General features: G+C 50.2%; 1 protein-coding gene across 3 annotated transcripts in view; it reads left to right on the top strand.

Annotated features, from left to right (window-relative positions):
• TP63 (tumor protein p63) overlaps positions 1-21,701 on the top strand; it is a 186,443-nt gene that overhangs the window by 162,011 nt on the left and 2,731 nt on the right. For 2 of the 3 annotated variants that reach the window (XM_015427170.1, XM_015427168.1), the window contains 4 exons: positions 3,073-3,209; positions 15,890-16,047; positions 18,632-18,776; positions 20,770-20,863. In XM_015427170.1, the coding sequence (XP_015282656.1) occupies positions 3,073-3,209; positions 15,890-16,047; positions 18,632-18,776; positions 20,770-20,863 (534 nt within the window). The remainder of the gene's footprint in view (positions 1-3,072; positions 3,210-15,889; positions 16,048-18,631; positions 18,777-20,769; positions 20,864-21,701) is intronic. The other variant, XM_015427169.1, reaches the window with a different exon arrangement.

The following is a 21,701-nucleotide window of genomic DNA, read 5'->3' on the forward strand; positions in this document are numbered from 1 at the left end:
TCAAAATCAAATAAAATCAAAATCAAATAAAATCAAAATCAAATAAAATCAAAATCAAATAAAATCAAAATCAAATAAAATCAAAATCAAATAAAATCAAATAAATAAATAAATAAGAACAGCTCTTGTCAGAACTACGGCTTGCCCAAGGTCCTCCAGCAGGTGCAAGTGGAGGAGTGCGGAATCAAACCCGGTTCTCCCAGATTAGAGTCCGCGCACTTAACCACGACACCAAACTGACAGTTTTCTCCCTCTCCCACAATGCTAGAACTTTTGGGGAGGGGGGAGGTTACTTTGTGCAACCGGTAGCTTCTGGGCAGATAAAAGGAAGTGCCATGTTGTGTGATGGGTAGCTTTGGTGTGGAACTCCTTGCCAGAAGATTGATTGATTGATTGATTGATTGATTATCAGATTTATACCCCACCCTCCCAGCCAGGGCCGACTCAGGGCGATTTACAGAAAGAGTAAAACACACAGTAAACAGTTTAAACAATCCTAGAACCATATAAAACATGCTAACGTTAAAAAGTGCTGACACGGATGATGCTGATTTTAAAGATTTTAAAAGATGGCGGCCAACCTTCAGTATAGCATCCTAGCGGTCATCCCGTAGATCTAACATTATACTGCTGGCACAGTTGTTCTGATGACTTCAGGGGGACAGGGTTCTCTATCAGTGGGGGGCTCCTCCTAATCGAAAGCCTGGCGGAAGAGCTCCGTCTTGCAGGCCCCGCGGAGCCGCATAAGGTCATAGAATCATAGAATGTTAGAGTTGGAAGGGACCTTGAAGGTCATCTAGTCCAACCCCCTGCACTCTGCAGGAGCACAGCCGAAAGATTGCCCTACGACATACCCGAAAGATGGTCGTCCAGCCTCCACTTGAAAACGTCCAGCGAAGGAGCATTCACCCCCTCCCGAGGCAGACGGTTCCACTGCTCAACCACTCTTACAATTAGGAAGTTTCTCCTGATATTTAGCCGGTATCGACTCCACCCATTAGATCTAGTCTTGCAATCCGGAGCAAGAGAGAATAGATCCGCTCCATCTTCTACCTGACAGCCCTTCAAATACTTGAAGACTGCAATCGTGTCCCCTCTAAGCCTTCTCTTTCCCAGGCTAAACATACCCAACTCTTTCAGCCTTTCCTCCTACAAGACTTGGATTCCAGCCCTCTCACCATCCTGGTTGCCCTCTTCTGGACACGCTCGAGCTTGTCAACATCCTTCCTAAAATGTGGTGCCCAAAACTGGACACAGGACTCCAGGTGAGGCCTGACCATAGCAGAATAGAGCGGAAGTACCCCCTCCCGTGATCTGGGCACAATGCTTCTGTTAATGCATCCTAAGATTGCATTAGCTTTCTTTGCAGCCACATCGCAGTGCAGGCTCATGTTTAGCTTGTGGTCAACCAGAACACCCAGATCCCTTTCACATGTGCTGCTGTCAAGCCAAGTCCCTCCCGTTCTGTATCTGTGCCTTTGATTTTTTGTACCTAAGTGTAGGACTTTGCACTTCTCTCTATCGAAATTCATTTTATTTGTCTCCGCCCACTGTTCCAGCCTCTCTAGATCCTTTTGAATCCCGACTCTGTCTTCTTCAGAATTAGCAATCCCACCCAGCCTCGTGTCATCAGCAAATTTGATAAGCATCCCCCTCTATGTCTTCCTCCAGGTCATGTATAAAAACATTGAACAACACCGCATAGGATGTGACGATGGCCATTGGCTTGAATGGATTTGAAAAGGTGTTGGACAGATGTATGGAAGATCGGTCCGTCATGGGCTATTAGCTCTGAATAGGACCTTGGATTCAGAGGCAGAATGTGCTGGGATCTTCAGATGTTTGGAAGCAGCTGGTCACGGAGGGTGGTTGGCCCCCAAGCCCTTGCCTGTGGGCTTTCTGAGGTCATCTGGCTGGCCACTGGGAGACCACCAAGGAAGCCCAGGGCTGCTATTCAGAGGCAGGCAATGGCGAACCACCTCTGAAGCTCTCTTGCCCTGAAAACCCTCCGGGGTCATCATAAATCAGCTCTGACTTGATGAAGTCCCCAGCACACTACTTGGAGGTGGGGTTGCAGTCCCAACTAATGGCTGACCCCCAAACCCCTCCAGTTTGGACTCCCGCCCATCACGCTCCGGGACCGGCCAAGCGGGGGTCGATGCACCGTGGTCTGATGAAGGCCCAGCTGTTCTGTAGGGCACTAGCCCGAATACTATTTAAATCTGTGCAGGTTGTCTCTGCATCAAGTGATGGATTGATTTGATTTATGACATCTCTGTCCCGCCGTCCCAGACAAGGCCAGCTCAGGGCGGCTTACATAAAAACAGCATAAAATTTACAGTAAAGGTAAAGGTCTCCCTTGCTCGAAAGCCAGTCGAATCCGACTCTAGGGTTGCGGTGCTCATCTCTGTTTCCAAGCCGAAGAGCCAGCCCTGTCCGAAGACGTTTTCGTGGTCATGTGGCCGGCATGACTAAACACCGAGGCACACGGAACGCTGTTGCCTTCCCACCAAAGTGGTCCCTATTTATCTACTTGCAATTTCTTGCTTTTGAATTTACAATTTACAATGGTAGAGATTAAAAATTAAACAGCATCCATTGATACAAACAAACAATTCTAAAACCATAAGCTATAATAAAGTGCTGGTATCGATGATTTCACAGCGGTGTTATTACTTAGAGTCATAGAATGTTAGAGTTGGAAGGGACCTTGCAGGTCATCTAGTCCAACCCCTTGCACTCTGCAGGAGCATCTCGCCGTCAGCTCCTCGGTCTTCTTAGATTATCTTGTCGGTTCGCTCAGGCTGTAGTTAGAAGTCCCAGGGGAAGAGGTCTCTCCGAACATAGGCTGTCGGTAGTGGTGGTGGCTCCAAAAGCCTGGTGGAAGAGCTCTGTCTTGCAGGCCCTGCCAGAACTGGAAAAGGTCCCGCCGGGCCCTAGTCTCTTCCAGGAGCTCATTCCACCAGAGTGGAGCCGCCACCGAGAAAGCCCTGGCCCTGGTTGTTGCTAGACCTGGCCTCCTTGCGATTCCTGACTCTTTCTCATCTCTCCCTCCCCCCCCAATTGGTCCAGGTGCGCGGCAGGGAGACCTACGAGATGCTGCTGAAGATCAAGGAGTCCCTCGAGCTCATGCAGTACCTCCCCCAGCACACGATCGAGACCTACCGGCAGCAGCAGCAGCAGCAACATCAGCACTTGCTGCAGAAGCAGTGAGTATGCGCATGGCGTGTTGCGGGAAGGGCAGGCAGGGGCGGGAGGTGCAGGGAAGCGCTGTGCGTGTGGCGTGTTTGTGTGCGACCCCCGACCCTTGTTGCATCGCACGATCTCCAGCTCTCGGGTGTTAAGATTTCTGGGATTTCTGGGATTGGAGCCATCGCGGTGCCCTTTTTGTGTGCGTGGGCCTCCGTGTTTTGGGAAGGGTCCTTGCAAGCGCCCGGCTGAGCACGAACGTCTTACGTGGCTGTGATTCGGCGAACCTGCGCGGGTGTGTGGTAGCTGTGCATGCAGCCGGGTGCGAGCAGCTTTTCGAGGGAAGCGCTCGATCGAAGCCGCAGAGTGGGTTGCCTCTTCAGATTACGCGGGTGGGATTGTGTTTGTTTATTTATTTATTTATTTATGGGACTTTTACCCCGCCCTGCCGGCCAAAGCCGGCTCAGGGCGGCTTACATAGAATCAATACATAATTTACAATAAAATGTAACTAATTTAATATATGCCATTGGGCTGTGGCAGGTTCATAAGCACCCACGTCTGTGTGGCTTGACTCTGTAACATCTAACCGAGATTAAAATGCGTTCATGACTTCATAGAGCCAGCGCCAGTAATGTCAAATGGAATCCAGATACTATTGGAGATGTGAAGGCCCGGGAAAAAAACGGAAAAAATGGTTTTTCCGTTTTTTTCTGAAAAATTGGGGGGAAAAAAGAAAAAAAATGATTATGGAACTTACTATTTTAACATGATGAATAAAATATTTTAAGACAAGGTGTTCAAAAATTTTCCAAAATCATTTCTAAAATATATATATCGGATCAGTTCTGGTTTCTGCCATTTACTTGTGAAACACTGAAAATTACTGATAAGGAACAGGATTCTCACCCCCCCCCCCAAAAAAATAATAATACGGAGGCAGTATGGTGTAGTGCAGTGATGGCGAACCTTTTAGAGACCGAGTGCCCAAACTGCGACCCAAAGCCCACTTATTGATCGCAAGTGCCAACACGGCAATTTAACCTGAATACTGAGGTTTTACTTTAGAAAAAACAACCCATACATTAACTTAAGATGATCCAAACAAAGTAAGGAAAGCAATCCCAAATGCTTTCATTTACTTAAAATTATTTGGCAGAGAATTCAGCACTTTAATGATGGTCTGGGCCTGGCTGGGGCGATGGCACGCGTGCCCACAGAGAGGGCTCTGAGTGCCACCTCTGGCACCCGTGCCACAGGTTCGCCACCACTGGTGTAGTGGCTATGACTGGGCAGACATAAAAAAGAGCCAAGCTGGATCAGACCAGTAGTCCCTCCAGTCCAGCATCCTTCCTCAGACAGTAACCAACCAGTTCCTCTGGACGGCCAACAACGGGACTTAAAGGCCGAAGCCTTCCCCTGATGTTGCCTCCTGGCTCTGGGATTCAAAAGTTTAGTGCCTCTGAGTGTGGATGTTCCCCTTAGTCACCATGGCTTTGATAGGCTTATCCTCCATGAATCTATCAAATCCCCTTTTAAAGCTGTTTATTCCTGTGGCCACTCGCTACATCCTCTGGCAGCAGATTCCACATTTGAATCACTCTCTGTGTAAAGTAGTATTTCCTTTTGTCTGTCCTGAACCTACTGCCCGTCAGCTTCATTGGATAATGGCCTGAACCTTGCTGGATGATGGTGGGCCAGTTATTTTCTCCAGGGGAACTAATCTCTGGAGATCACTTGTAATTCCAGGCGATCTCCGGGCCCCACCTGGAGGGTGGCAACCCTAGCAACAGCTGTCTCCGGCCTCTGTTCCCATCTGTTTGGGCATACACCCAGGTGCTGGAAAGGCGAAAACTTCCTCATAAGCAGAGCTGTGGGGCAGTCAGTGAGGGCCCTTCCTCTTGGTGCTGACTTAATTGTTTTGTGCTAATTACTGTTTTTTTGCTATCCTGGGAGGCAAAGCCAGCACTTTGAGGTTGCACTTTAGGGTGGCTGGATTAAAAAGCACCTCCCCAAGTCTTTTGAGTCCATCCACTCAGTCAGCAGACCTCCTTGGAGTGTCATAACCTAAGGGATGTTGCCAAAAAACGGCCGTTTTTTTTTCCGGAAAGGAAGTTTGTTTTGTTTTTGTTTTTTCACATGAAGTGACGGGATGTGTATGTGTGTGTGTGTGCGCGCGCAATGCCTCTTCCAAACTCCAGGTGAGATAATGTCATTGTTTTACTGTAAGCCAGAATAAGGTCCAGGTCACACGGGCTGGAAAATGCGGGGGAGAAGCGTGGCTGTTTGCCCCGGAGCAAAGTAACACACGGCAGCCCGATCTCATGTCCCGTCGAGGTCCCGTGGTTAGGCCGTTAGGTGCCGATCACACGGCTAACCTGCAGCGCGGCAAAGAAGCAGCGCGGCGCGATCACACCAGCAATCGCTAGACGCCGCTTCCGTGGCAAACAGGAATCTTTTTTCCACACCGAAGTTTGCGCATGCGCATGATTGTTTGTGCGCATCCTGTCGAGACTTTAAAAAAACATCCGGTGTGCGACGGGACATGGATGGGCGCCAGATGCCATGGGATTCAAGTGGAAATGCGATCAGACGCCCGCCCTTGTCCCGCGTTTCCCAGAAACTAGTACATCATATGTGGTAGTTTTTTACTCCACATCTTCGGCGAAAAGCCACGGGTTAGCCACGGGTGTACTACTACGCTTCCCAGATGTTGCGGTGTGATCGCGCACCAAAAATCCGCCTATCATCCATGTCTTTAGCGCGGCAACTTCTCCGTGTGAACGGGACCTAAGAACATCAGAATTCCAAAGGCTCAAAAAGGTTGAGGACCCCCACTGTGAACAATGACAGCCCCCACCAGGATCTTAGTCTTTATTTAGATTAGCGGGTATCTGTGAATGAATGTAATTGCATGCTCTGTGCAAACACCACATTTCTCAGATTTGCACTGAATCAAGCATTTGGAAATTTTGGATGTTGCATCCATAGTTTTCTCTTTGCACAAGGCATGAATTCAGATCCTGTAGGTCCTCCTACTCAGAGAGTTGTCAGCATGCTTTGGGAATGCTCTTGTTGTTTGCTTTTCACTTTGTATGTTAGTCTGAAGGTAGGAAAAGAGCATCAAGTATTTGGGGAAGCAACGTAACCTAAAGAGTGTCCTGATTTGCCCTTGAATTAGAATACATCTTAGACATCTGGGGGACTGAACCTGTGACCTTCTGTACGCTAAGCATGTTTGCTTCCATTGAGCTACAGGCCTTGCTCCTACTTTGCAGTGGAGCAGAGACTAATCTTCGATCATGCAAAATGCCTTTTACTTCGGAGAGTCCAGAGCAGGGGTGGCCAAACTTGCTCAACGTGAGAGCCACATAGAATAAAAATCAGATGTTTGAGGGCCACAAGACATGAACAAATATTACACAAACGTTTTTATTTTTAAAATACGCAAATTTGCTTTTTATTAACATTAAATGAGACTGCCAAAAATAAAAACAAAAGGGGTAAAAACAGATATTTATAATGATGTTTATTTGTCCAATTATATTTATTGGTTCGCTAATGATATTTGTCTAAGAGAGAGAGAAAAAGATATAAAGGTGGAAAGAATGAAAGAGGTGGAAAGAAAGAGAGAGGAACAAAGAAAGCAAATAGATGGGGGGGGGGAGAAAAAGTATGCCTCCCCTTCGCTTTCCCAGCTGCCCTGCCGGGAGCCGCACAATATGTGTGAGAGAGCCACAGTTTGGCCACCCCTGGTCCAGAGCATGTCCCATCTCTCCTTAGACCTTTGTAATGAGTCATATAATGTGGAGCTCGGTCATGGGTAGCCCTACACAGCATGGGATTGTCTTCTCCCATACGGTCCAGCCTGGGAATTAAGATCACAGGGAGAGGCCCTCCTGACGGTCCCCCCAGTCAAAACAGTTTAGTTGCTGGGTACACGAGGGAGGGCCTTGTTGGTTGGCAGCCCCGCAATTAGGAAAAAACCTCGCCAGGGAGATATGCCTGGCCCCCTGTCACGGCTCAGGTGGGGTGTCACCTGATGCTGCCACCACTCTGGATTTAGGATCCCTTGAGAGGGCCCAGAGCACCCTCCCAAAACCTTCGGACTTCCCTTATTTGGCCAAATAATAGGCATGAGGACCAGGCAGAGTAAACAACAAGGAACAGGTTTATTTTACAGGAGGTCAAATAAACAAGGTGCAGGGATAATAACAGTAAGTGGGTGAAAAGAAAAGAAATCAAATGCCCTAACGCGTCTAAATATATACTGTCCCTTGCTCACTATCTCAAGTGGCCTTAGACTACTCCCCCTTCCCTCAGGATGAGGGTTGCTTCCCCACAGCAGCCTCTCTTCTGGCCCTGTTCCCTGGGAAGAAGAACAGCTTTGTCTCTTGCACCAGTTCTTTTATTCCCCAGCCCTCTTCTTCCCTATTGGTCAAAATCGGCACCAAAACTTCCCAAGGCCTTCTGGGGTGTGTAGGCCCAGCCTTCCCTCCTGCTAGCCAGGCTCCCTGGGCCTAGTAGGCCTCTGGTGGCACAGCCCAGATAATGACACCCCCTCATTGTCAGTCTTCAGGAAGCAGCTGAAGACGCTTTTACTTAGAACTGCCTTTGACTGCTTTAGTTTTTATTGATTGGCAGTCCTAATTGGAGGGTTTAAATTGTGGTCTTTTAGGTGTATTTTTTTTAAAAAATTCTTGTTTTATTTTGATTCTAAGCCATCTTGCGTTCCACAAGTTAGAAAGGTAACTAATAAATGCTTTAAGTAAATAAAATATATAAGTAGAAAGAGGGTGTGTGCCTAGATCTTCCTAAAAGAACCACGAGTTATCGAATGACACACAACAATTTCCTTTGTTGCTCCTTCCTTGTTCTCTTTTCATCTGCCTGTGCTTTTGTGCATGGTTTTCTGACTCCTTTTTTCCATGTCAAATACCTTTATAATCACAGAGGTTCTCTTTAATGGCGTGATTGCTCCATATTTGTATGAGTCTGTATGCATAGAAGAACATAAGAACCCTGCTGGATCAGACCAGGGAGGGTCCATCTAGTCCAGCCTCCCGTCTCACACAGTGGCCAGCCAGTCCCTCTGAAGGGCCAACAACAGGGCAGAGAGGCCGAGGCCTTCCCCTGATAAGAACATCGGAAGGGCCCTGCTGGGTCAGACCAGTGAGGGTCCATCTAGTCCAGCCTCCCGTCTCACACAGGGGCCAGCCAGTTCCTCTGGAGGGCCAACAACAGGGCACAGAGGCCGAGGCCTTCCCCTGAGAAGAACCTCAGAAGAGCTCTGCTGGGTCAGACCAGTGAGGGTCCATGTAGTCCAGCCTCCCATCTCACACGGTGGCCAGCCAGTTCCTCTGGAGGTCCAACAACAGGGCACAGATGCCAAGGCCTTCCCCTGAGAAGAACCTCAGAAGAGCTCTGCTGGGTCAGACCAGTGAGGGTCCATGTAGTCCAGCCTCCCATCTCACACGGTGGCCAGCCAGTTCCTCTGGAGGGCCAACAACAGGGCACAGAGGCCGAGGCCTTCCCCTGAGAAGAACCTCAGAAGAGCTCTGCTGGGTCAGACCAGTGAGGGTCCATGTAGTCCAGCCTCCCATCTCGCACGGTGGCCAACCACTTCCTCTGGAGGTCCAACAAAGGGGCACAGAGGCCAAGGCCTTCCCCTGATGTTGCCAAATGGCACTGGGATTCAGAGGTTGCCTGTCTCTGAATGTGGAGGTTCCCCTCCGTCATGATGGTTAGTAGCCATTGATATACCTGTCCTTCCACGAATCTGTCTAATCCCCTTTTATAGCCGTCTGTGCCCGTGGCCATCACTGCATCCTCTGGCAGCAGAATGCACATTTTAATGAGCCATGCTGCATGCTCCATCCCAAAGTCCCAGGCGCTTGAGAGCGCCCACCTCTCCAGGGGAGTGCTGGCAAATGCGACTTCTGTCCAACACTGCAGTCTGGCATATCATGCATTGGCTGTTGATTAGAGAGAACTGGGGAGGTCGGATGTCATCCGTGGCCGGCCTGACACCCTGCCTATGATCATGAAGGTATTTCTTTTCCGCCTCTCGACTGCTTGCCACAAGCCATGGCTTCTTCACCTTCCTTTTCTCCTCTTTGGTTCCTTCTCCCCACAGTCTTCTCTCGGCCTGCTTCAGGAGCGAACTTTCGGAGACGAGGAGAGAGTCCCCGAAACGAAGCGAATCCGCCCTCAAACATTCCAGTCCCTCGAATCCTTCACTCTACTCATAAAAGAAGCTGGGGTGGCGTTTTGGGGGGGGGGTTGGTCCGACACCCCGGCCTCCAAAGAGAGGGCCGTAGCTTTAATGGAACAGCTGGGTTGAAACGGACAGCTACGGAGAACAAACTTGCAAGGCATCGGGCGTTTGCAAGACTGAGGGCCTTTCTGGGTGCGGAACCGTCTCATTCTCACCTTGGATTGTAACACCGGCTGCTTGTCTTCCGTTCCATCCCGTTGCCGTCCCTGTGAAATCTCTCAAATGAGCAGGTCTCAGCCTTCTCCAAAGCATCTGGACTGCTTAACTTAAAGTTCGGTGTCTGCAACAAAGAGAATGTAGCTTATGACGTAGACGTTCTGCCGCTGATTGTGAATCTGGGCTTTCCGTTGCTGGTCTGAGACTAGTAAAAGCGTGTAGAAATCAGAGACTCGTTTCTGCTGGGCAGATGGACATTTTGAGCGTGTTTTGGGGTCAGGCCCCCTAGGGGGTCTCCCCTTTCGGCGTTGCTGTTGCGGCCGCACAACTTTTCTACCTTGTTTGCAAAAGAAACCATAGGAAGACCTCTTAAAGTAGCAGGAAAAACCTCTTTGTTGTCGATTTTGGGCCTACCTCAGGAGGGGGTCAGAGGTTCCCATTTTACCTTCACTGCCCTGATATTGTCTCATGTCTAGCAAAAGGTTATCGTAAGCAATGCTCCCTCTAAGCGGTGGAGTCTTGTGAGCAACAATTCTACTTTGTGAGCTCCTGGCATTAAAGTTGTGAGCGAGCGATTTGGCTCCTGCATCAATGAGTTTGCTCTGGAGCCATCCTTCTTGTGCCGAGACAAAAACGTGTGAGCCGGAGGCTAAAAAAACTGTGAGCTAGCTCACACGGACTCAGCTTAGAGGGAACACTGAAGTGTTACTGGTAGTTCCATAGCGAGTCAGCAAGGCAGCGCTAGTGCCCAGGCATCAGGGAGCCCCCAGTGTTGCGGTCTAAGTTCTCCTAGTGCAGATTTATTTGGGAGTTGGCATTGCCAGTTCTAAGTAGGGAAACTCTTGGCAACTTGGGGGTGCGATTTGTGAAGGGGAGGGACCTCTAAAAGACGTCCACTAGCGAGTCGCCAGCCACCTTGCATGCAAACATTTCTGCGTTCTGTAGCCACCAAAAGGGAGAGGCCGCCGTCCCGCCACTTCATCTCCCTGGGGGTCCACTTGCCGTCATTTGGGAACGGCCGCCCCTTGTATGGCAAATTCCTTCCTCAAGTAGGGAACTCTGGGAAGAGCAGAAAGGAGACTCCGTTGCTCCACAACCACAAAGCACACTCTGGTCCGGTGGTTCTCGACCTTTCGTATCCTGTGACCCACAATCACTTGTCAGGTGACTTGGGTCCCACCGAGACAGAAACAAAGAGCCCACTTTTCTCCCCAAGAAGAATATTTATATGTTTCCAGCGTTCTGTCACTATAGTTATACAGTGCAGGTGGACGTGGGGATTTGAGGGAGAGTTAGAAATTGTGAGGGAAACCCCTCTCCTCATCGGTTGCACGTGTACCGCTGTTTGAGAACCACCGTTCCGCTCCGCTGCCTGAGGTTTTATACAGAGAATTCCTTTATTTCTTTGTCTTCCTCTATGACTGTGTGGTGCTGATTTTCAATAAACTTCTTTTTCATCTTGGTTTTACCTGTTCTTCCGTCTCCCCCTTTTCCCCCCACCTTTATCCTCTTGTAGGGTCTAGAAATGTGAAGGCCCGGGGAAAAAAACGGGGTTTCCCCCATTTTTTTCCTGAAGCCTTTTTGTGTTTTTTCCCAAAAAGTGAAAAAGAAAAGAAAAAAAAAATTGATTATGGAACGTTTTATTTTAACATGATGAATTAAATAGTTTAAGACAAGGTGCTCAAATACTTCCCAAATCATTTCTAAAAAATATGTATGGTATCAGATTGATCTAATTTCTGTGCACTGAGGACAAGCAAATCCTAGATTACAAACTGAACTCTCCAATGCAAGAACAAGATGCATTTCTTCCTTTTGGAGGTGGAATTGTCACAAGAAAAAGGTTTCAGATTTGTTTTTGCATGCGGGTGGGTATTCTGTTTGTAATAATTGTTTGGATACACTATATTTTTAATATGCTAGTTGTGATAATTTCATGCCAAGTAAAAATGTCCATAGTCATATTTTATGTTCCTAAAGTAACAGAATGGCTTTCAATCCGGAAAAGAAAAAATAAGTGCTCATGTAGCATTTTTTTCCATTTTTCCGAAAATTTCCATTACCCCCCCCCCCCAAAAAAAAACCTGGGGTTTTTTCCGAGCTTCAAAATTTCCAGAAATTTTACATCTCTAGTAGGGTTGAGCTACATGCTTCGCTCTGCCCTCGTTCTGTGAGTTCCTCTCTCATGCCTTCCATCTCTCTGTCCATGGGTTGCCAGATACTAGTCCTTGGGGGGGGGTGGAAAGGGTCACCTGGAGGGTTTTCAAGGCAAGAGAGGAACAGAACTGCTTTGCCGTTATCTGCCTCTGCGTAGCAACCCTGGGCTTCCTTGGTGGCCTTCCATCCGAGATCTGACCAGGGCCAACCAGGTCAAGGCGAAAGGTACTTTGGCTCCAAGGAAGGGCCCGTAACTCATTAGCAGGTCCACCCCTCGGCGGAAGGATCCGGTAGGCAGTGTTGGGAAGGGCCTCTCTCGACCGGAGATCCTGGAGAGCAAGTCAGAGTGGCCGGAGGGAGCGAGAGGGACCCGTGGCCCCGACCTTGTAAGGCAGCTCACATGAACACACATGAAGCTGCCTTATACTAGATCAGATCTCTGGTCCATCCAAGCAGGTCTGTAGCTATGGTGGGGCCTTTAGGGGGCTCCGCCTCCTTTCTTAAGAGCACAGCCCCACAAGAATTTCTCCTGTAAATGCCTTTTTCAATCATGTTAAAGTTTTTCTGAAAGGATTGCACTCCTTTAAGCAGAGTGGTGTGCTGTAGTTGACTCATTCCCGCATTGAGCAAGGGGGTTGGAGTGGGTGACCTCTAGGGTCCCTTCTGCCTCTGTGTCAGAAACTGGTCTCCTTTCAGAAAGTTTTTCTGCCTAAGAGTTAGCTTTCTTGACTGCAGAAGTCATCACCCCCACCTGCCGGCTTGTTGTCAGTATTGTTGCTTAGGCTGGCAGGAGTGATGAACTCACAGCAGCAGAGAACTGTCATCTGAAGTGGCTGGCAGCTTGCCATTTAGAGATCTATCCTGGTCACAGCTTCCTGTTGGCTCAACGGCTTTTCTTTCTGCACTGAGAACTTCAGTCCCACCAGAAAACAAATTGCCCCACAGGCCACAAAATCCTGACTACGAGCCTGCATCCAAGTCAGTATGCAGCAGCTCCCCAGGGTCTCAGGCTGAGGCCTTTCACAGCGCCTGTTGCCTGATTCTTTTTAACTGGAGATTCCAGGGATTGAACCTGGGACTTCCTGCGTGCCAAGCAGATCCTCCGCTACTGAACCACAGCACCTTCCCTTAATGTCCGTGTTCAGAGCCAGTTTGGTGTCGTGGTTAAGTGTGCGGACTCTAATCTGGGAGAACCGGGTTTGATTCCCCACTCCTCCACTCGCACCTGCTGGATGACCTTGGGCAAGTTGTAGTTCTGGGGGAGCTGTCCTTGAAAAAGAGCCATCTCTGTCACAACTCTCTCAGCCCCACCGGCCTCATTGGGTGTCTGTTGTCGGGAGGGGAAGGAGACTGTAAGGCGCTCTGAGACACCTTTGGGTAGTGAAGGGCGGGGAATAATTCCAATCTCCTCTTCTTCATCATAAATTTAAAGTCATAGCATCAGGCTCAGTGGACTTAGCAGTGGCGGGACCGCGGCCCGAAGGGCGCCTTGGCACCAGCAGCCTCCCCTCAGGGCGCCCAGCTTTAACGTCCCCGGTCCCTCACAGGGGCAGCAAGAGGCGTTTGCTGCATTCTGGCTGCCACACACCAGCGATTCCTTAACAGGAGCCGATTGGAGTCCCGCCCCACCACAGGTCAGACGGTGACCGCCCCGTTGTCTCCCTGCCTCTGTTTCTCACTGGGAAAGTCGAAGACGTGGGGGGGGGAGCAAAACAGAGGTTGTGAAACTCTTTGCTCATCACCAGCGCTATAAAAATAGTATCTGATTAACTGAAGCTGCTGCTGGTGGTGGTGGTGGTGGTGGAGGAGGAGGAGTTGATGATAATATTTTGAGGCCTGGAACCGGAGCTGGGGTTGTGCCATGCAGGGAGTTGTCCCTCTCACTGGAGCATGGAAACAAGTCCACACACACAGAGACACACACACAGAGCGGTCCCATCCGTGTTGTGGCAGGCAGGGAAACAGCACAGTCAAATTAAGGGAAATAATTTCTGTATGCGCAGGAAACCAGCACGCACGGCAAGGAAGTCGTTTTGGTTCGGAGAAGCATTTGATTGTGCGAACGTCTGCGTGCAGTCCAAAACGGAACCATCCCTCTCAAAGGAAAGCAGCCCTGTGTGTAGGCAGCCGGTGACCCGGACCTCCAGCCTGCAGTGGCGCTTCTTAAACATGTTTGGCCCTTTCCCCACTTGGATCTCATCCCTGCTTTTATCAGCGTTCAACTTGCGACACGATACCTTGCATTTATCCCTAGTTATAACCAATGTTCCCTCTAAGCTGTGGAGTCTTGTGAGCCAAAATTCTACTTGGTGAGCTACTGGCATGAAAGTTGTGAGCGAGCGATTTGGCGACTGCATAAATTGGTTTGCTCTGGAGCCCCATCCTTCCTGAGCAAAGACAGAAAATGTGTGAGCCGGAGGCTAAAAAACTGTGAGCTAGCTCACACTAACTCAGCTTAGAGGGAACACTAGTTATAACAGCATCCGTTTATCCCAGGACAAGTGTGGGGCAAAACCGGGGTGATCTCAATGTAATGCGGAAACAAAAAAGTACCCCGATATAATTACAGGGGTGAACTTGAGTGTAGTGTCGAATGTAAGTTCGGGGACAGGGTTGAACCACGGGTTGAAGGTCTAGTGCGGAAAGGACCTTTGTCAGCCAGACCTGTGCTCCTGAACCCTCTCTGTCTCTCCCCACCCTCAGAGTTAGACCCTTCCTCAGGGGAGCCAGTGCGGTATACTGATATAAGCGTGTCACAGTGGGAACGAGGAGACCTGGGTGCGACTCCCTCGCCGACCTTGGGCTCTCTTGCCCGAGCCTACCTCGCAGGATTGTGTGGAGAACCACGTCTGCTGCCCTGAGGAAAGGCAGGAGACAAAAGTGATTGCCATACAGGTAGATTTCCCACACACACACACAGTCACACACCAGTGTTCCCTCTAAACTGAGTTTAGTATGAGCCAGCTCAGTTTTTGAGCCTCCGGCTCACACATTTTTGTCTTAGCTCAGGAAGGAGGGCTCCAGAGCAAACTGATTTATACAGCAGCCAAATGGCTCGCTCACAACTTTAATGCCAGTAGCTCACAAAGGAGAATTTTTGCTCACAAGACTCCATGACTTAGAGGGAACATTGACACACCCCTTCGGGACCGTCTCCTCCAATATGTCCCTAGAAGAATCCTTAGATCGGCTAATAACAACCTGCTGGTGATCCCCAGCCCTAGGGAAGTCCTGCTGTCCTCGTCCGGAGCCCGTTTATATCGTCATCTTGATGGGTTTCAATTTCTTGTTACGATCAGTAATTTTAATTATATATTAATGTATTTTTAACTGTCTAAAATGTTGTTAAGTGCCCAGAGCCTGCTCTGCAGGGTGGGCGATTCAAAAGTTTAATAAAGTAAATAAATAAATAAAATACACACACTTGTTTAATCGAATCATAGAATGTTAGAGTTGGAAGGGACCTTGCAGGTCATCTAGTCCAACCCCCTGCACTCTGCAGGAGCATAAAAGGTAAAGGTTTCCTTGCTCGAAAGCCAGTCGAATCCGACTCTAGGGTTGCGGTGCTCATTTCCGTTTCAAAGCTGAAGAGCCAGCGCTGTCCAAAGACGTTTCCATGGTCATGTGGCCGGCATGGGGTTGATTGTGTAAAAAGGATCTAAATTGACTGGTAGCTGTTAGATTGTAATTAAAGGTTCCCTTGCTCGAAAGCCAGTCGAGTCTGACTCTAGGGTTGCGGTGCTCATCTCTGTTTCAAAGCCGGAGCCAGCGCTGTCCGAAGACATTTCCGTGGTCATGTGGCGCATGGAACACTGTTACCTTCCCACCGAAGTGGTACCTATTTATCTACTTGCAATTTCTTGCTTTCGAACTGCTAGGTTGGCAGGAGCTGGAACTAGAGACGGGAGCTGGCTCCGTCATGCGGCACACTGGGGTCTCGAACGGCTGAACTACCAACCTTCCACAGCCTGCAGTTCAGCGTCTTAACCCGGCCCTTTTACTGTAACAATGAACTGCTACCAGTCTCGTGCCAGCTCCTATTGGTCCATACCAGTGACTCCATGTTCTAGTAGATGCTTGATTCCTCTCTCCCCCTCTTGTGTTTCACAGAAGTTCCATTCAGGCTCAGTCCTCGTATGGGTCCGTCTCCCCCCCACTCAGCAAGATGAACAGTATGAACAAACTACCCTCCGTCAGCCAGCTAATCAACCCACAGCAGCGCAACGCCCTGACGCCCACCTCGATCCCGGACAGCATGGCCGCCAACAGTAAGAGATTTCCCCCGTGCAGCTTCCGCCCGTGTCGTGGAGTAGTCATTGGCCAATGAGCATCAGCCCCCTTCCACCCATCATCACAAAATAGGGACTACTAGAGACACTGAGAAAACTCTCCCATTTTCGGGGAGATGAGTGACCTGCAGTGCCCAAGAACATCCTGTAGTTCTCTCTTGCAGGCTTCTGCAGGGCTGGGTGATGGGTCACTTGGAAAGTTCAGATGAAGTCAGTGACCAAGGAGCTTTACTTAAAATGATATTGCATTAGATCATTTCAGAGGGCAGCTGCCCTAGTCAGTTTGGTGTAGTGGTTAAGTGCGCGGACTCTAATCTGGGAGAACCGGGTTTGATTCCCCACGCCGCCACACATGCAGCTGCTGGTGTGACCTTGGGCCAGTCACAAGTTCTCTCTGTCTGTTGTGGGGAGGGGAAGGGAAAGGAGACTGTAAGCCGCTCTGAGACACCTTTGGGTAGTGAAGGGTTTAAGTGCAATCTATTTTTTTTTATTTATAGATTTGTATTCCGCCCTCCCAACGGCTCAGGGTGGCTAACATACGGCAAAGCCGGGTTAAATAGATAAAATACAATAAAACAAAACAGCGTTAAAACAACCACAATAAAACCCATACAATATTTAAGGTGCTCTGATGTCTTCCTATATGTAAATCATCCAAGATGGGAACAGTGATCCCAATTCGGCAGCCAGCTGTCTCAATAGCGCGGTCTCCAGCAGCACTGTCCTACGCGCTTCTGCCAGGCGATGCTTGCCCCCCCATAATAGGGGCAGACACTGGAGCAATACCACGGTGGTGGGATAGTGGCGGCGGTGGCTCCTACTCGAAAGCCTGGCGGAAGAGCTCCGTCTTGCAGGTCCTGCGGAACTGCACAAGGTCCTGCAGGGCCCGGATCTCCTCTGGGAGCTCGTTCCACCAGGTAGGAGCCGCCACCGAAAACGCCCTGGCCCTAGTAGGCCCTGGTTCTTCTTCTAGTCAGCAGTAGAAGAGCTTGATTCGAATCCAGTAGCCCCTTAGAGACCCACAAGATTTTCGGGGTATGAGCTTCCGAGAGTCACGCTCCCTTCATCAGACATGAACAGGAATGAATCATAGAACGTTAGAGTTGGGAGGGACCTTAGAGGTCATCCAGTCCAACCCCCTGCACTCTGCAGGAGCACAGCCGAAAGATGGCCCTACAACATACCCGAAAGATAGTCGTCCAGCCTTCGCTTGAACACGCCCAGCGAAGGAGCATCCACCACCTCCCGAGGCAGACTCTCCCACTGCTCAACCACTCTCACAGTTAGGAAGTTTCTCCTGATATTTAGCCGGTAACGACTCCCTTGTAATGGAGATCCATGAGCCCTAGTCAGAAGGTGGCAGGGGGGCTTCCATCGTGAGTCCCTTCTTTGCAACCCCCCCTCCCACGTTCTGCCTGGGATAGAAGAGTGCAGGGATCTCCCTTCCCACTTGTATCTGATGAAGGGAGCATCTTAGTCTCTGAGGTGCTATTGGATTCGCCTCTAGCTGGGGTAGACCACGTAGCCATGGGGGCAGGATGTGACCTTTCTTTTCTTTTTAAAAAAACTTTCTTTGAATTGAAACAAATAATTCACTCACACAGCGCACATCTCTGATTTAAAAATGGAACAGAGATGGGGTTAAAAATTAGAAAGCCTTCCAAGCAGCCAATGACAAGGCAAGAAAGCAGTCAGTGCGGGCAAAGACATTCTAAGGAAACCAAGTTTATCTAAAGTTGAACATGCCACACTGAACACAGGGTGACAAAAGGCAGAAAAAATTGAACAAGTGTGCCTTGCGCACGAAAGCTCATACCTTGGATAAACCTTTGTGGGTCTTAAAGGCGCTTAAAAAATAACCATAGTTTGGGGGGGGGGACAATAAACCATGGTCTCTAAATTTGTTCTGACTGCGGAAAATGCTGAACTATAATAAAAAGAGGATGATACACACAATAAACAATATTGCAACACACCACAATACCGTTTCCTACAGATGCAGTCACTCCAGCTAATGCACCTATGTTATAAGACGGAGCTCTTCCACCAGGCTTTTGAGTAGGAGCTCTTCCGCCACCACTATTCCATCACCACAATTTATGCATCGTCGCACCACTACCACCATTATGTGGTTCCATCGGGGGGGGGGTGCGAGGTGACCCTGGAAGGGGAAGGGGTGACAGGCTATTGGAACGTTGCCGCTGGATGAAGATCTACCCCATCTTGTGATAAATGGAGCACTGACACTTTGCTGTTTGTATTATATTGTTTTATTCTGTTTTATGCTGTTTTTATCTGTTTTAACTTTGGCACTCATGCCTCGTCGTTAGCCACCCTGAGCCTTCGAGGAGGGCGGGATATAAATCCAAAAATAAATAAATAAAGTTTTCCATTACGGGTTAACCTAGATTTCTAAAATGTGAAGCCACAGGGAACAGCACGACATGCCTGCCCAGTCGGGACAACCTTGAGGTTGCCACGGGACAAGGAAGGGTCCCACCATCGTCTTAGCAGTTGGCTTCTCCAGGTCCACTGACTCCTCTCCCTCCCTCCTTGCCTACAGTGCCTATGATGGGGGCCCACATGGCCATGGCGGGGGACATGAACGGGCTCAGCCCCACGCAGACGCTGCCCCCGCCCCTCTCCATGCCGTCGACGTCCCACTGCACACCACCGCCTCCCTACCCCACAGACTGCAGTATCGTCAGGTGAGTTGAGCAGCGGGTCCCGCCACCCTCTCATCCTCCGTTTTGATGCTTCTGCCGTGCCCTCCGAGCGGCAGCTTGCAGGCCACCTCGACGGGCATAAGGAGCATCCTCCGCTTCCTCCTTGCTGTAGCCTTGCGGCTTTGGCTGGCGTCGCTCACTCTTGCTTGCTGCATTTACCGTGCATTGCGTAGGCGCTTCCTGAAAGGTGACCTCAGACAAGCTGGGGGTAATAGTGGGGGTGGGGTGAAGCCTCGCGTCGATCAGGTGGTGGCCTCCCCTTCTTGTTAGCTTTGGGGTGCTCCTGCAGCCTGCCTTGGACTTTGCAGTAGCCAAGGACACCTTTGCCCCCCACATTGGACACATCCACTCCTCCCACATAGGGGATCTCCTTATACCACCCTGTGGTGGTGTTTTTTTTTAAAAAAAACAATCTCATAGATTGACTACTGTCCCATACTGTAAGAGTGGGGCAGTCCTTGAAGACTGCTCAGAGGCACCAGTGGCTGCGGAATCCCCGTGCTCGGCTGCAGGGGAAGGCTGAGAGATGAGAGCCCGTCCGGGTAGTTCAGGGGCTGCTTAGAGACCGCAAGTCTCCTCACATACAAAGGAAAAGCGTGGGTTGCAAGCGACAGGCTTTCGGGGCTGAGTTATGGGATGGTATTCCCCGTTGGGGTGAGGAGCAGCTTGCCTGTTCCCCCGTCTCTTTCTCTCTTTCTTGTCTCTGCTTTGTTCAGCCACATGGCAGGCACCCTGGCTGGCATGTTTCCCTGGTTCTCTCCTCTGCTGTAGTGATGCCTTCCCAGAGCGCAGGCCGTCGTTGAAGCAGACCGGGGTTTAAGTGGTTGAGCCAAGACCTGGTCATAGAATCATAGAATGTTAGGGTTGGAAGGGATCTTGCAGGTCATCTAGTCCAACCCCCTGCACTCTGCAGGAGCACAGCCGAAAGAGAGCCCTACAACACACCTGAAAGCTGGTCGTCCAGCCTCCACCTTGAAAATGTCCAGGGAAGGAGCATCCACCACCTCCCGAGGCAGTCTGTTCCACTTCCCAACCACCCTTACAGTTAGGAACGTTTCTCCTGCTATTTAGCCAGTATCGACTCCCTTGTCATTCCCACCCATTAGATCTAGTCTCGCAATCCGGAGCAAGAGAGAATAGATCTGCTCCGTCTTCCACATGACAGCCCTTCAGATATTTTAAGACTGCAATCCTGTCCCCTCTAAGTCTTCTCTTTCCCAAACGAACTGTAGTTTGAAAAAAACAATAAACCGTGGGTTTGCACTGTGTCTGAACTGAGTTTTTCCCTCTCTGTCTGAGAAGTCCCTTCTTTCTGGAAGCCATCAGACCAGCTTTTGTGGGGGGGAGGCAGGTTCTGTGCATTAGCAGAGGAGGTGGTCTTTGCAACTGGGTTTGATCCCTGCCCTTTTGAAACCTTTCTCGTGCTCAGTGGACCTTAGACACAGCGAGTAAAGCACCGGCCAGGACCGGGGGGGAGGGGGCGCGCAGTGGACCCCCCCCCCCCCCCCCCCCCCCCTCACTGTAACATCATTGGCCCTCCTTGGTTTGGGACGTGACAAATCCTGACAGCGGAAGCCTCTGTTGCGGAGTTTTCTCCATGCACGGTGGGCGTTTCCACCTGGGCGTAGCCGGTAGAACAAAATGTCCCAGTCCGGCGGTATGGACATTCCATGCGGGCTTTTGAGCATGGAGGAACCAACTCAGATGACAACTTTCTCTATCCCTCTGGTCTAGCGTCCGCTGCTACCTCCCATTTTCCTCCTGGCACAGATGACACCACAAGGGGGGGCACGGGGGGGTAACTTCCCCGTCCACCCCATCTCCCCCCCCTCCCCCTAGCCTGTTGCATAGCGGAGTGCCTGGTGTGGTTCTTGCCGTGTTTGGGCTATTGCAATCTGGGTGACCCTCTTTCTCTCTTCTCCGTCCTCTGCCCTCCTTCCTCTTCCTCCTCTTCCTCCTCCTCCTCCTCCTGCAGTTTCTTAGCCAGGCTGGGCTGCTCGTCCTGCGTGGATTATTTCACGGCGCAAGGGTTGACCACCATCTATCAGATTGAACACTACTCCATGGATGTAAGTAACCCTCTCGACCTTTCGCTTCCCAGGGAATGGGGGGGCCCTCTACCCCAGGCTCTGAGCTGGGCAGCTGGCAAAGCCCCCCTCTGACTTGGCGGTGAACGACACACTGACATCGCAGCAGTGAGGACCCAGCAGCGGCTTCTCCATTGCACAGCCAGCCCGCCAGCCCCCCCCCCCAATCAATCAATAGAATACATCAAGCCCCAACCCTTCCTCTGGCAACTGGGTTTTTTAAAAAAATTAAATGTGCCCCCCTCCCCCCAAGCTGCTTCTGGATTGCATTAGCAGGTGGATGAGGGGTCTGGAGCAGGGGTCCCCATTGTGGGGCTCGGGGGGTACCATGGAGCCCACAAACAACTTTCTGGGCGCCTGTCAAGTATTTTTTTTTTAAGTGGGTGTCTACCAGGTGGGCTTTTGTGACTGGCCATTGGTGATTTGTTCACCTGTACAGATTTTTAAAAACATCTGCCGCTGCAGCACAAGGATCTTGACCATGTGTGGCTGAAGGTGAGCTACGGCAGCCATTTTGTGGTTGGCTCCCCTTCATGTGGCAGCCATTTTGTGGCTGGCTCCGCCTCCCACGGCAGCCATTTTGTGGCTGTGCTGCCCCACTATGTTAGAATTCCAAAGGTGCCGACAGGCTCAAAAAGTGGGGGGGGGGCCAGTCTGGAGCACTGAGAAGGCAAAACATTATTAGAACAATAACCGGGAGGGGGACAGTGTCCCCCCCCCCTCCATCCCGATCCAGTTCCAAATTCTAACGGTGTTGTGCAATGGAGAAACGTCTCTGGGGGCTTCGTTGCAACCACCCACCGTTTGCCCCACCACCACT

This window comes from Gekko japonicus, unplaced genomic scaffold (assembly GCF_001447785.1).
Source record: "Gekko japonicus isolate JY-2015 unplaced genomic scaffold, Gekko_japonicus_V1.1 scaffold759, whole genome shotgun sequence".
Lineage (NCBI taxonomy): Eukaryota > Metazoa > Chordata > Lepidosauria > Squamata > Gekkonidae > Gekko > Gekko japonicus.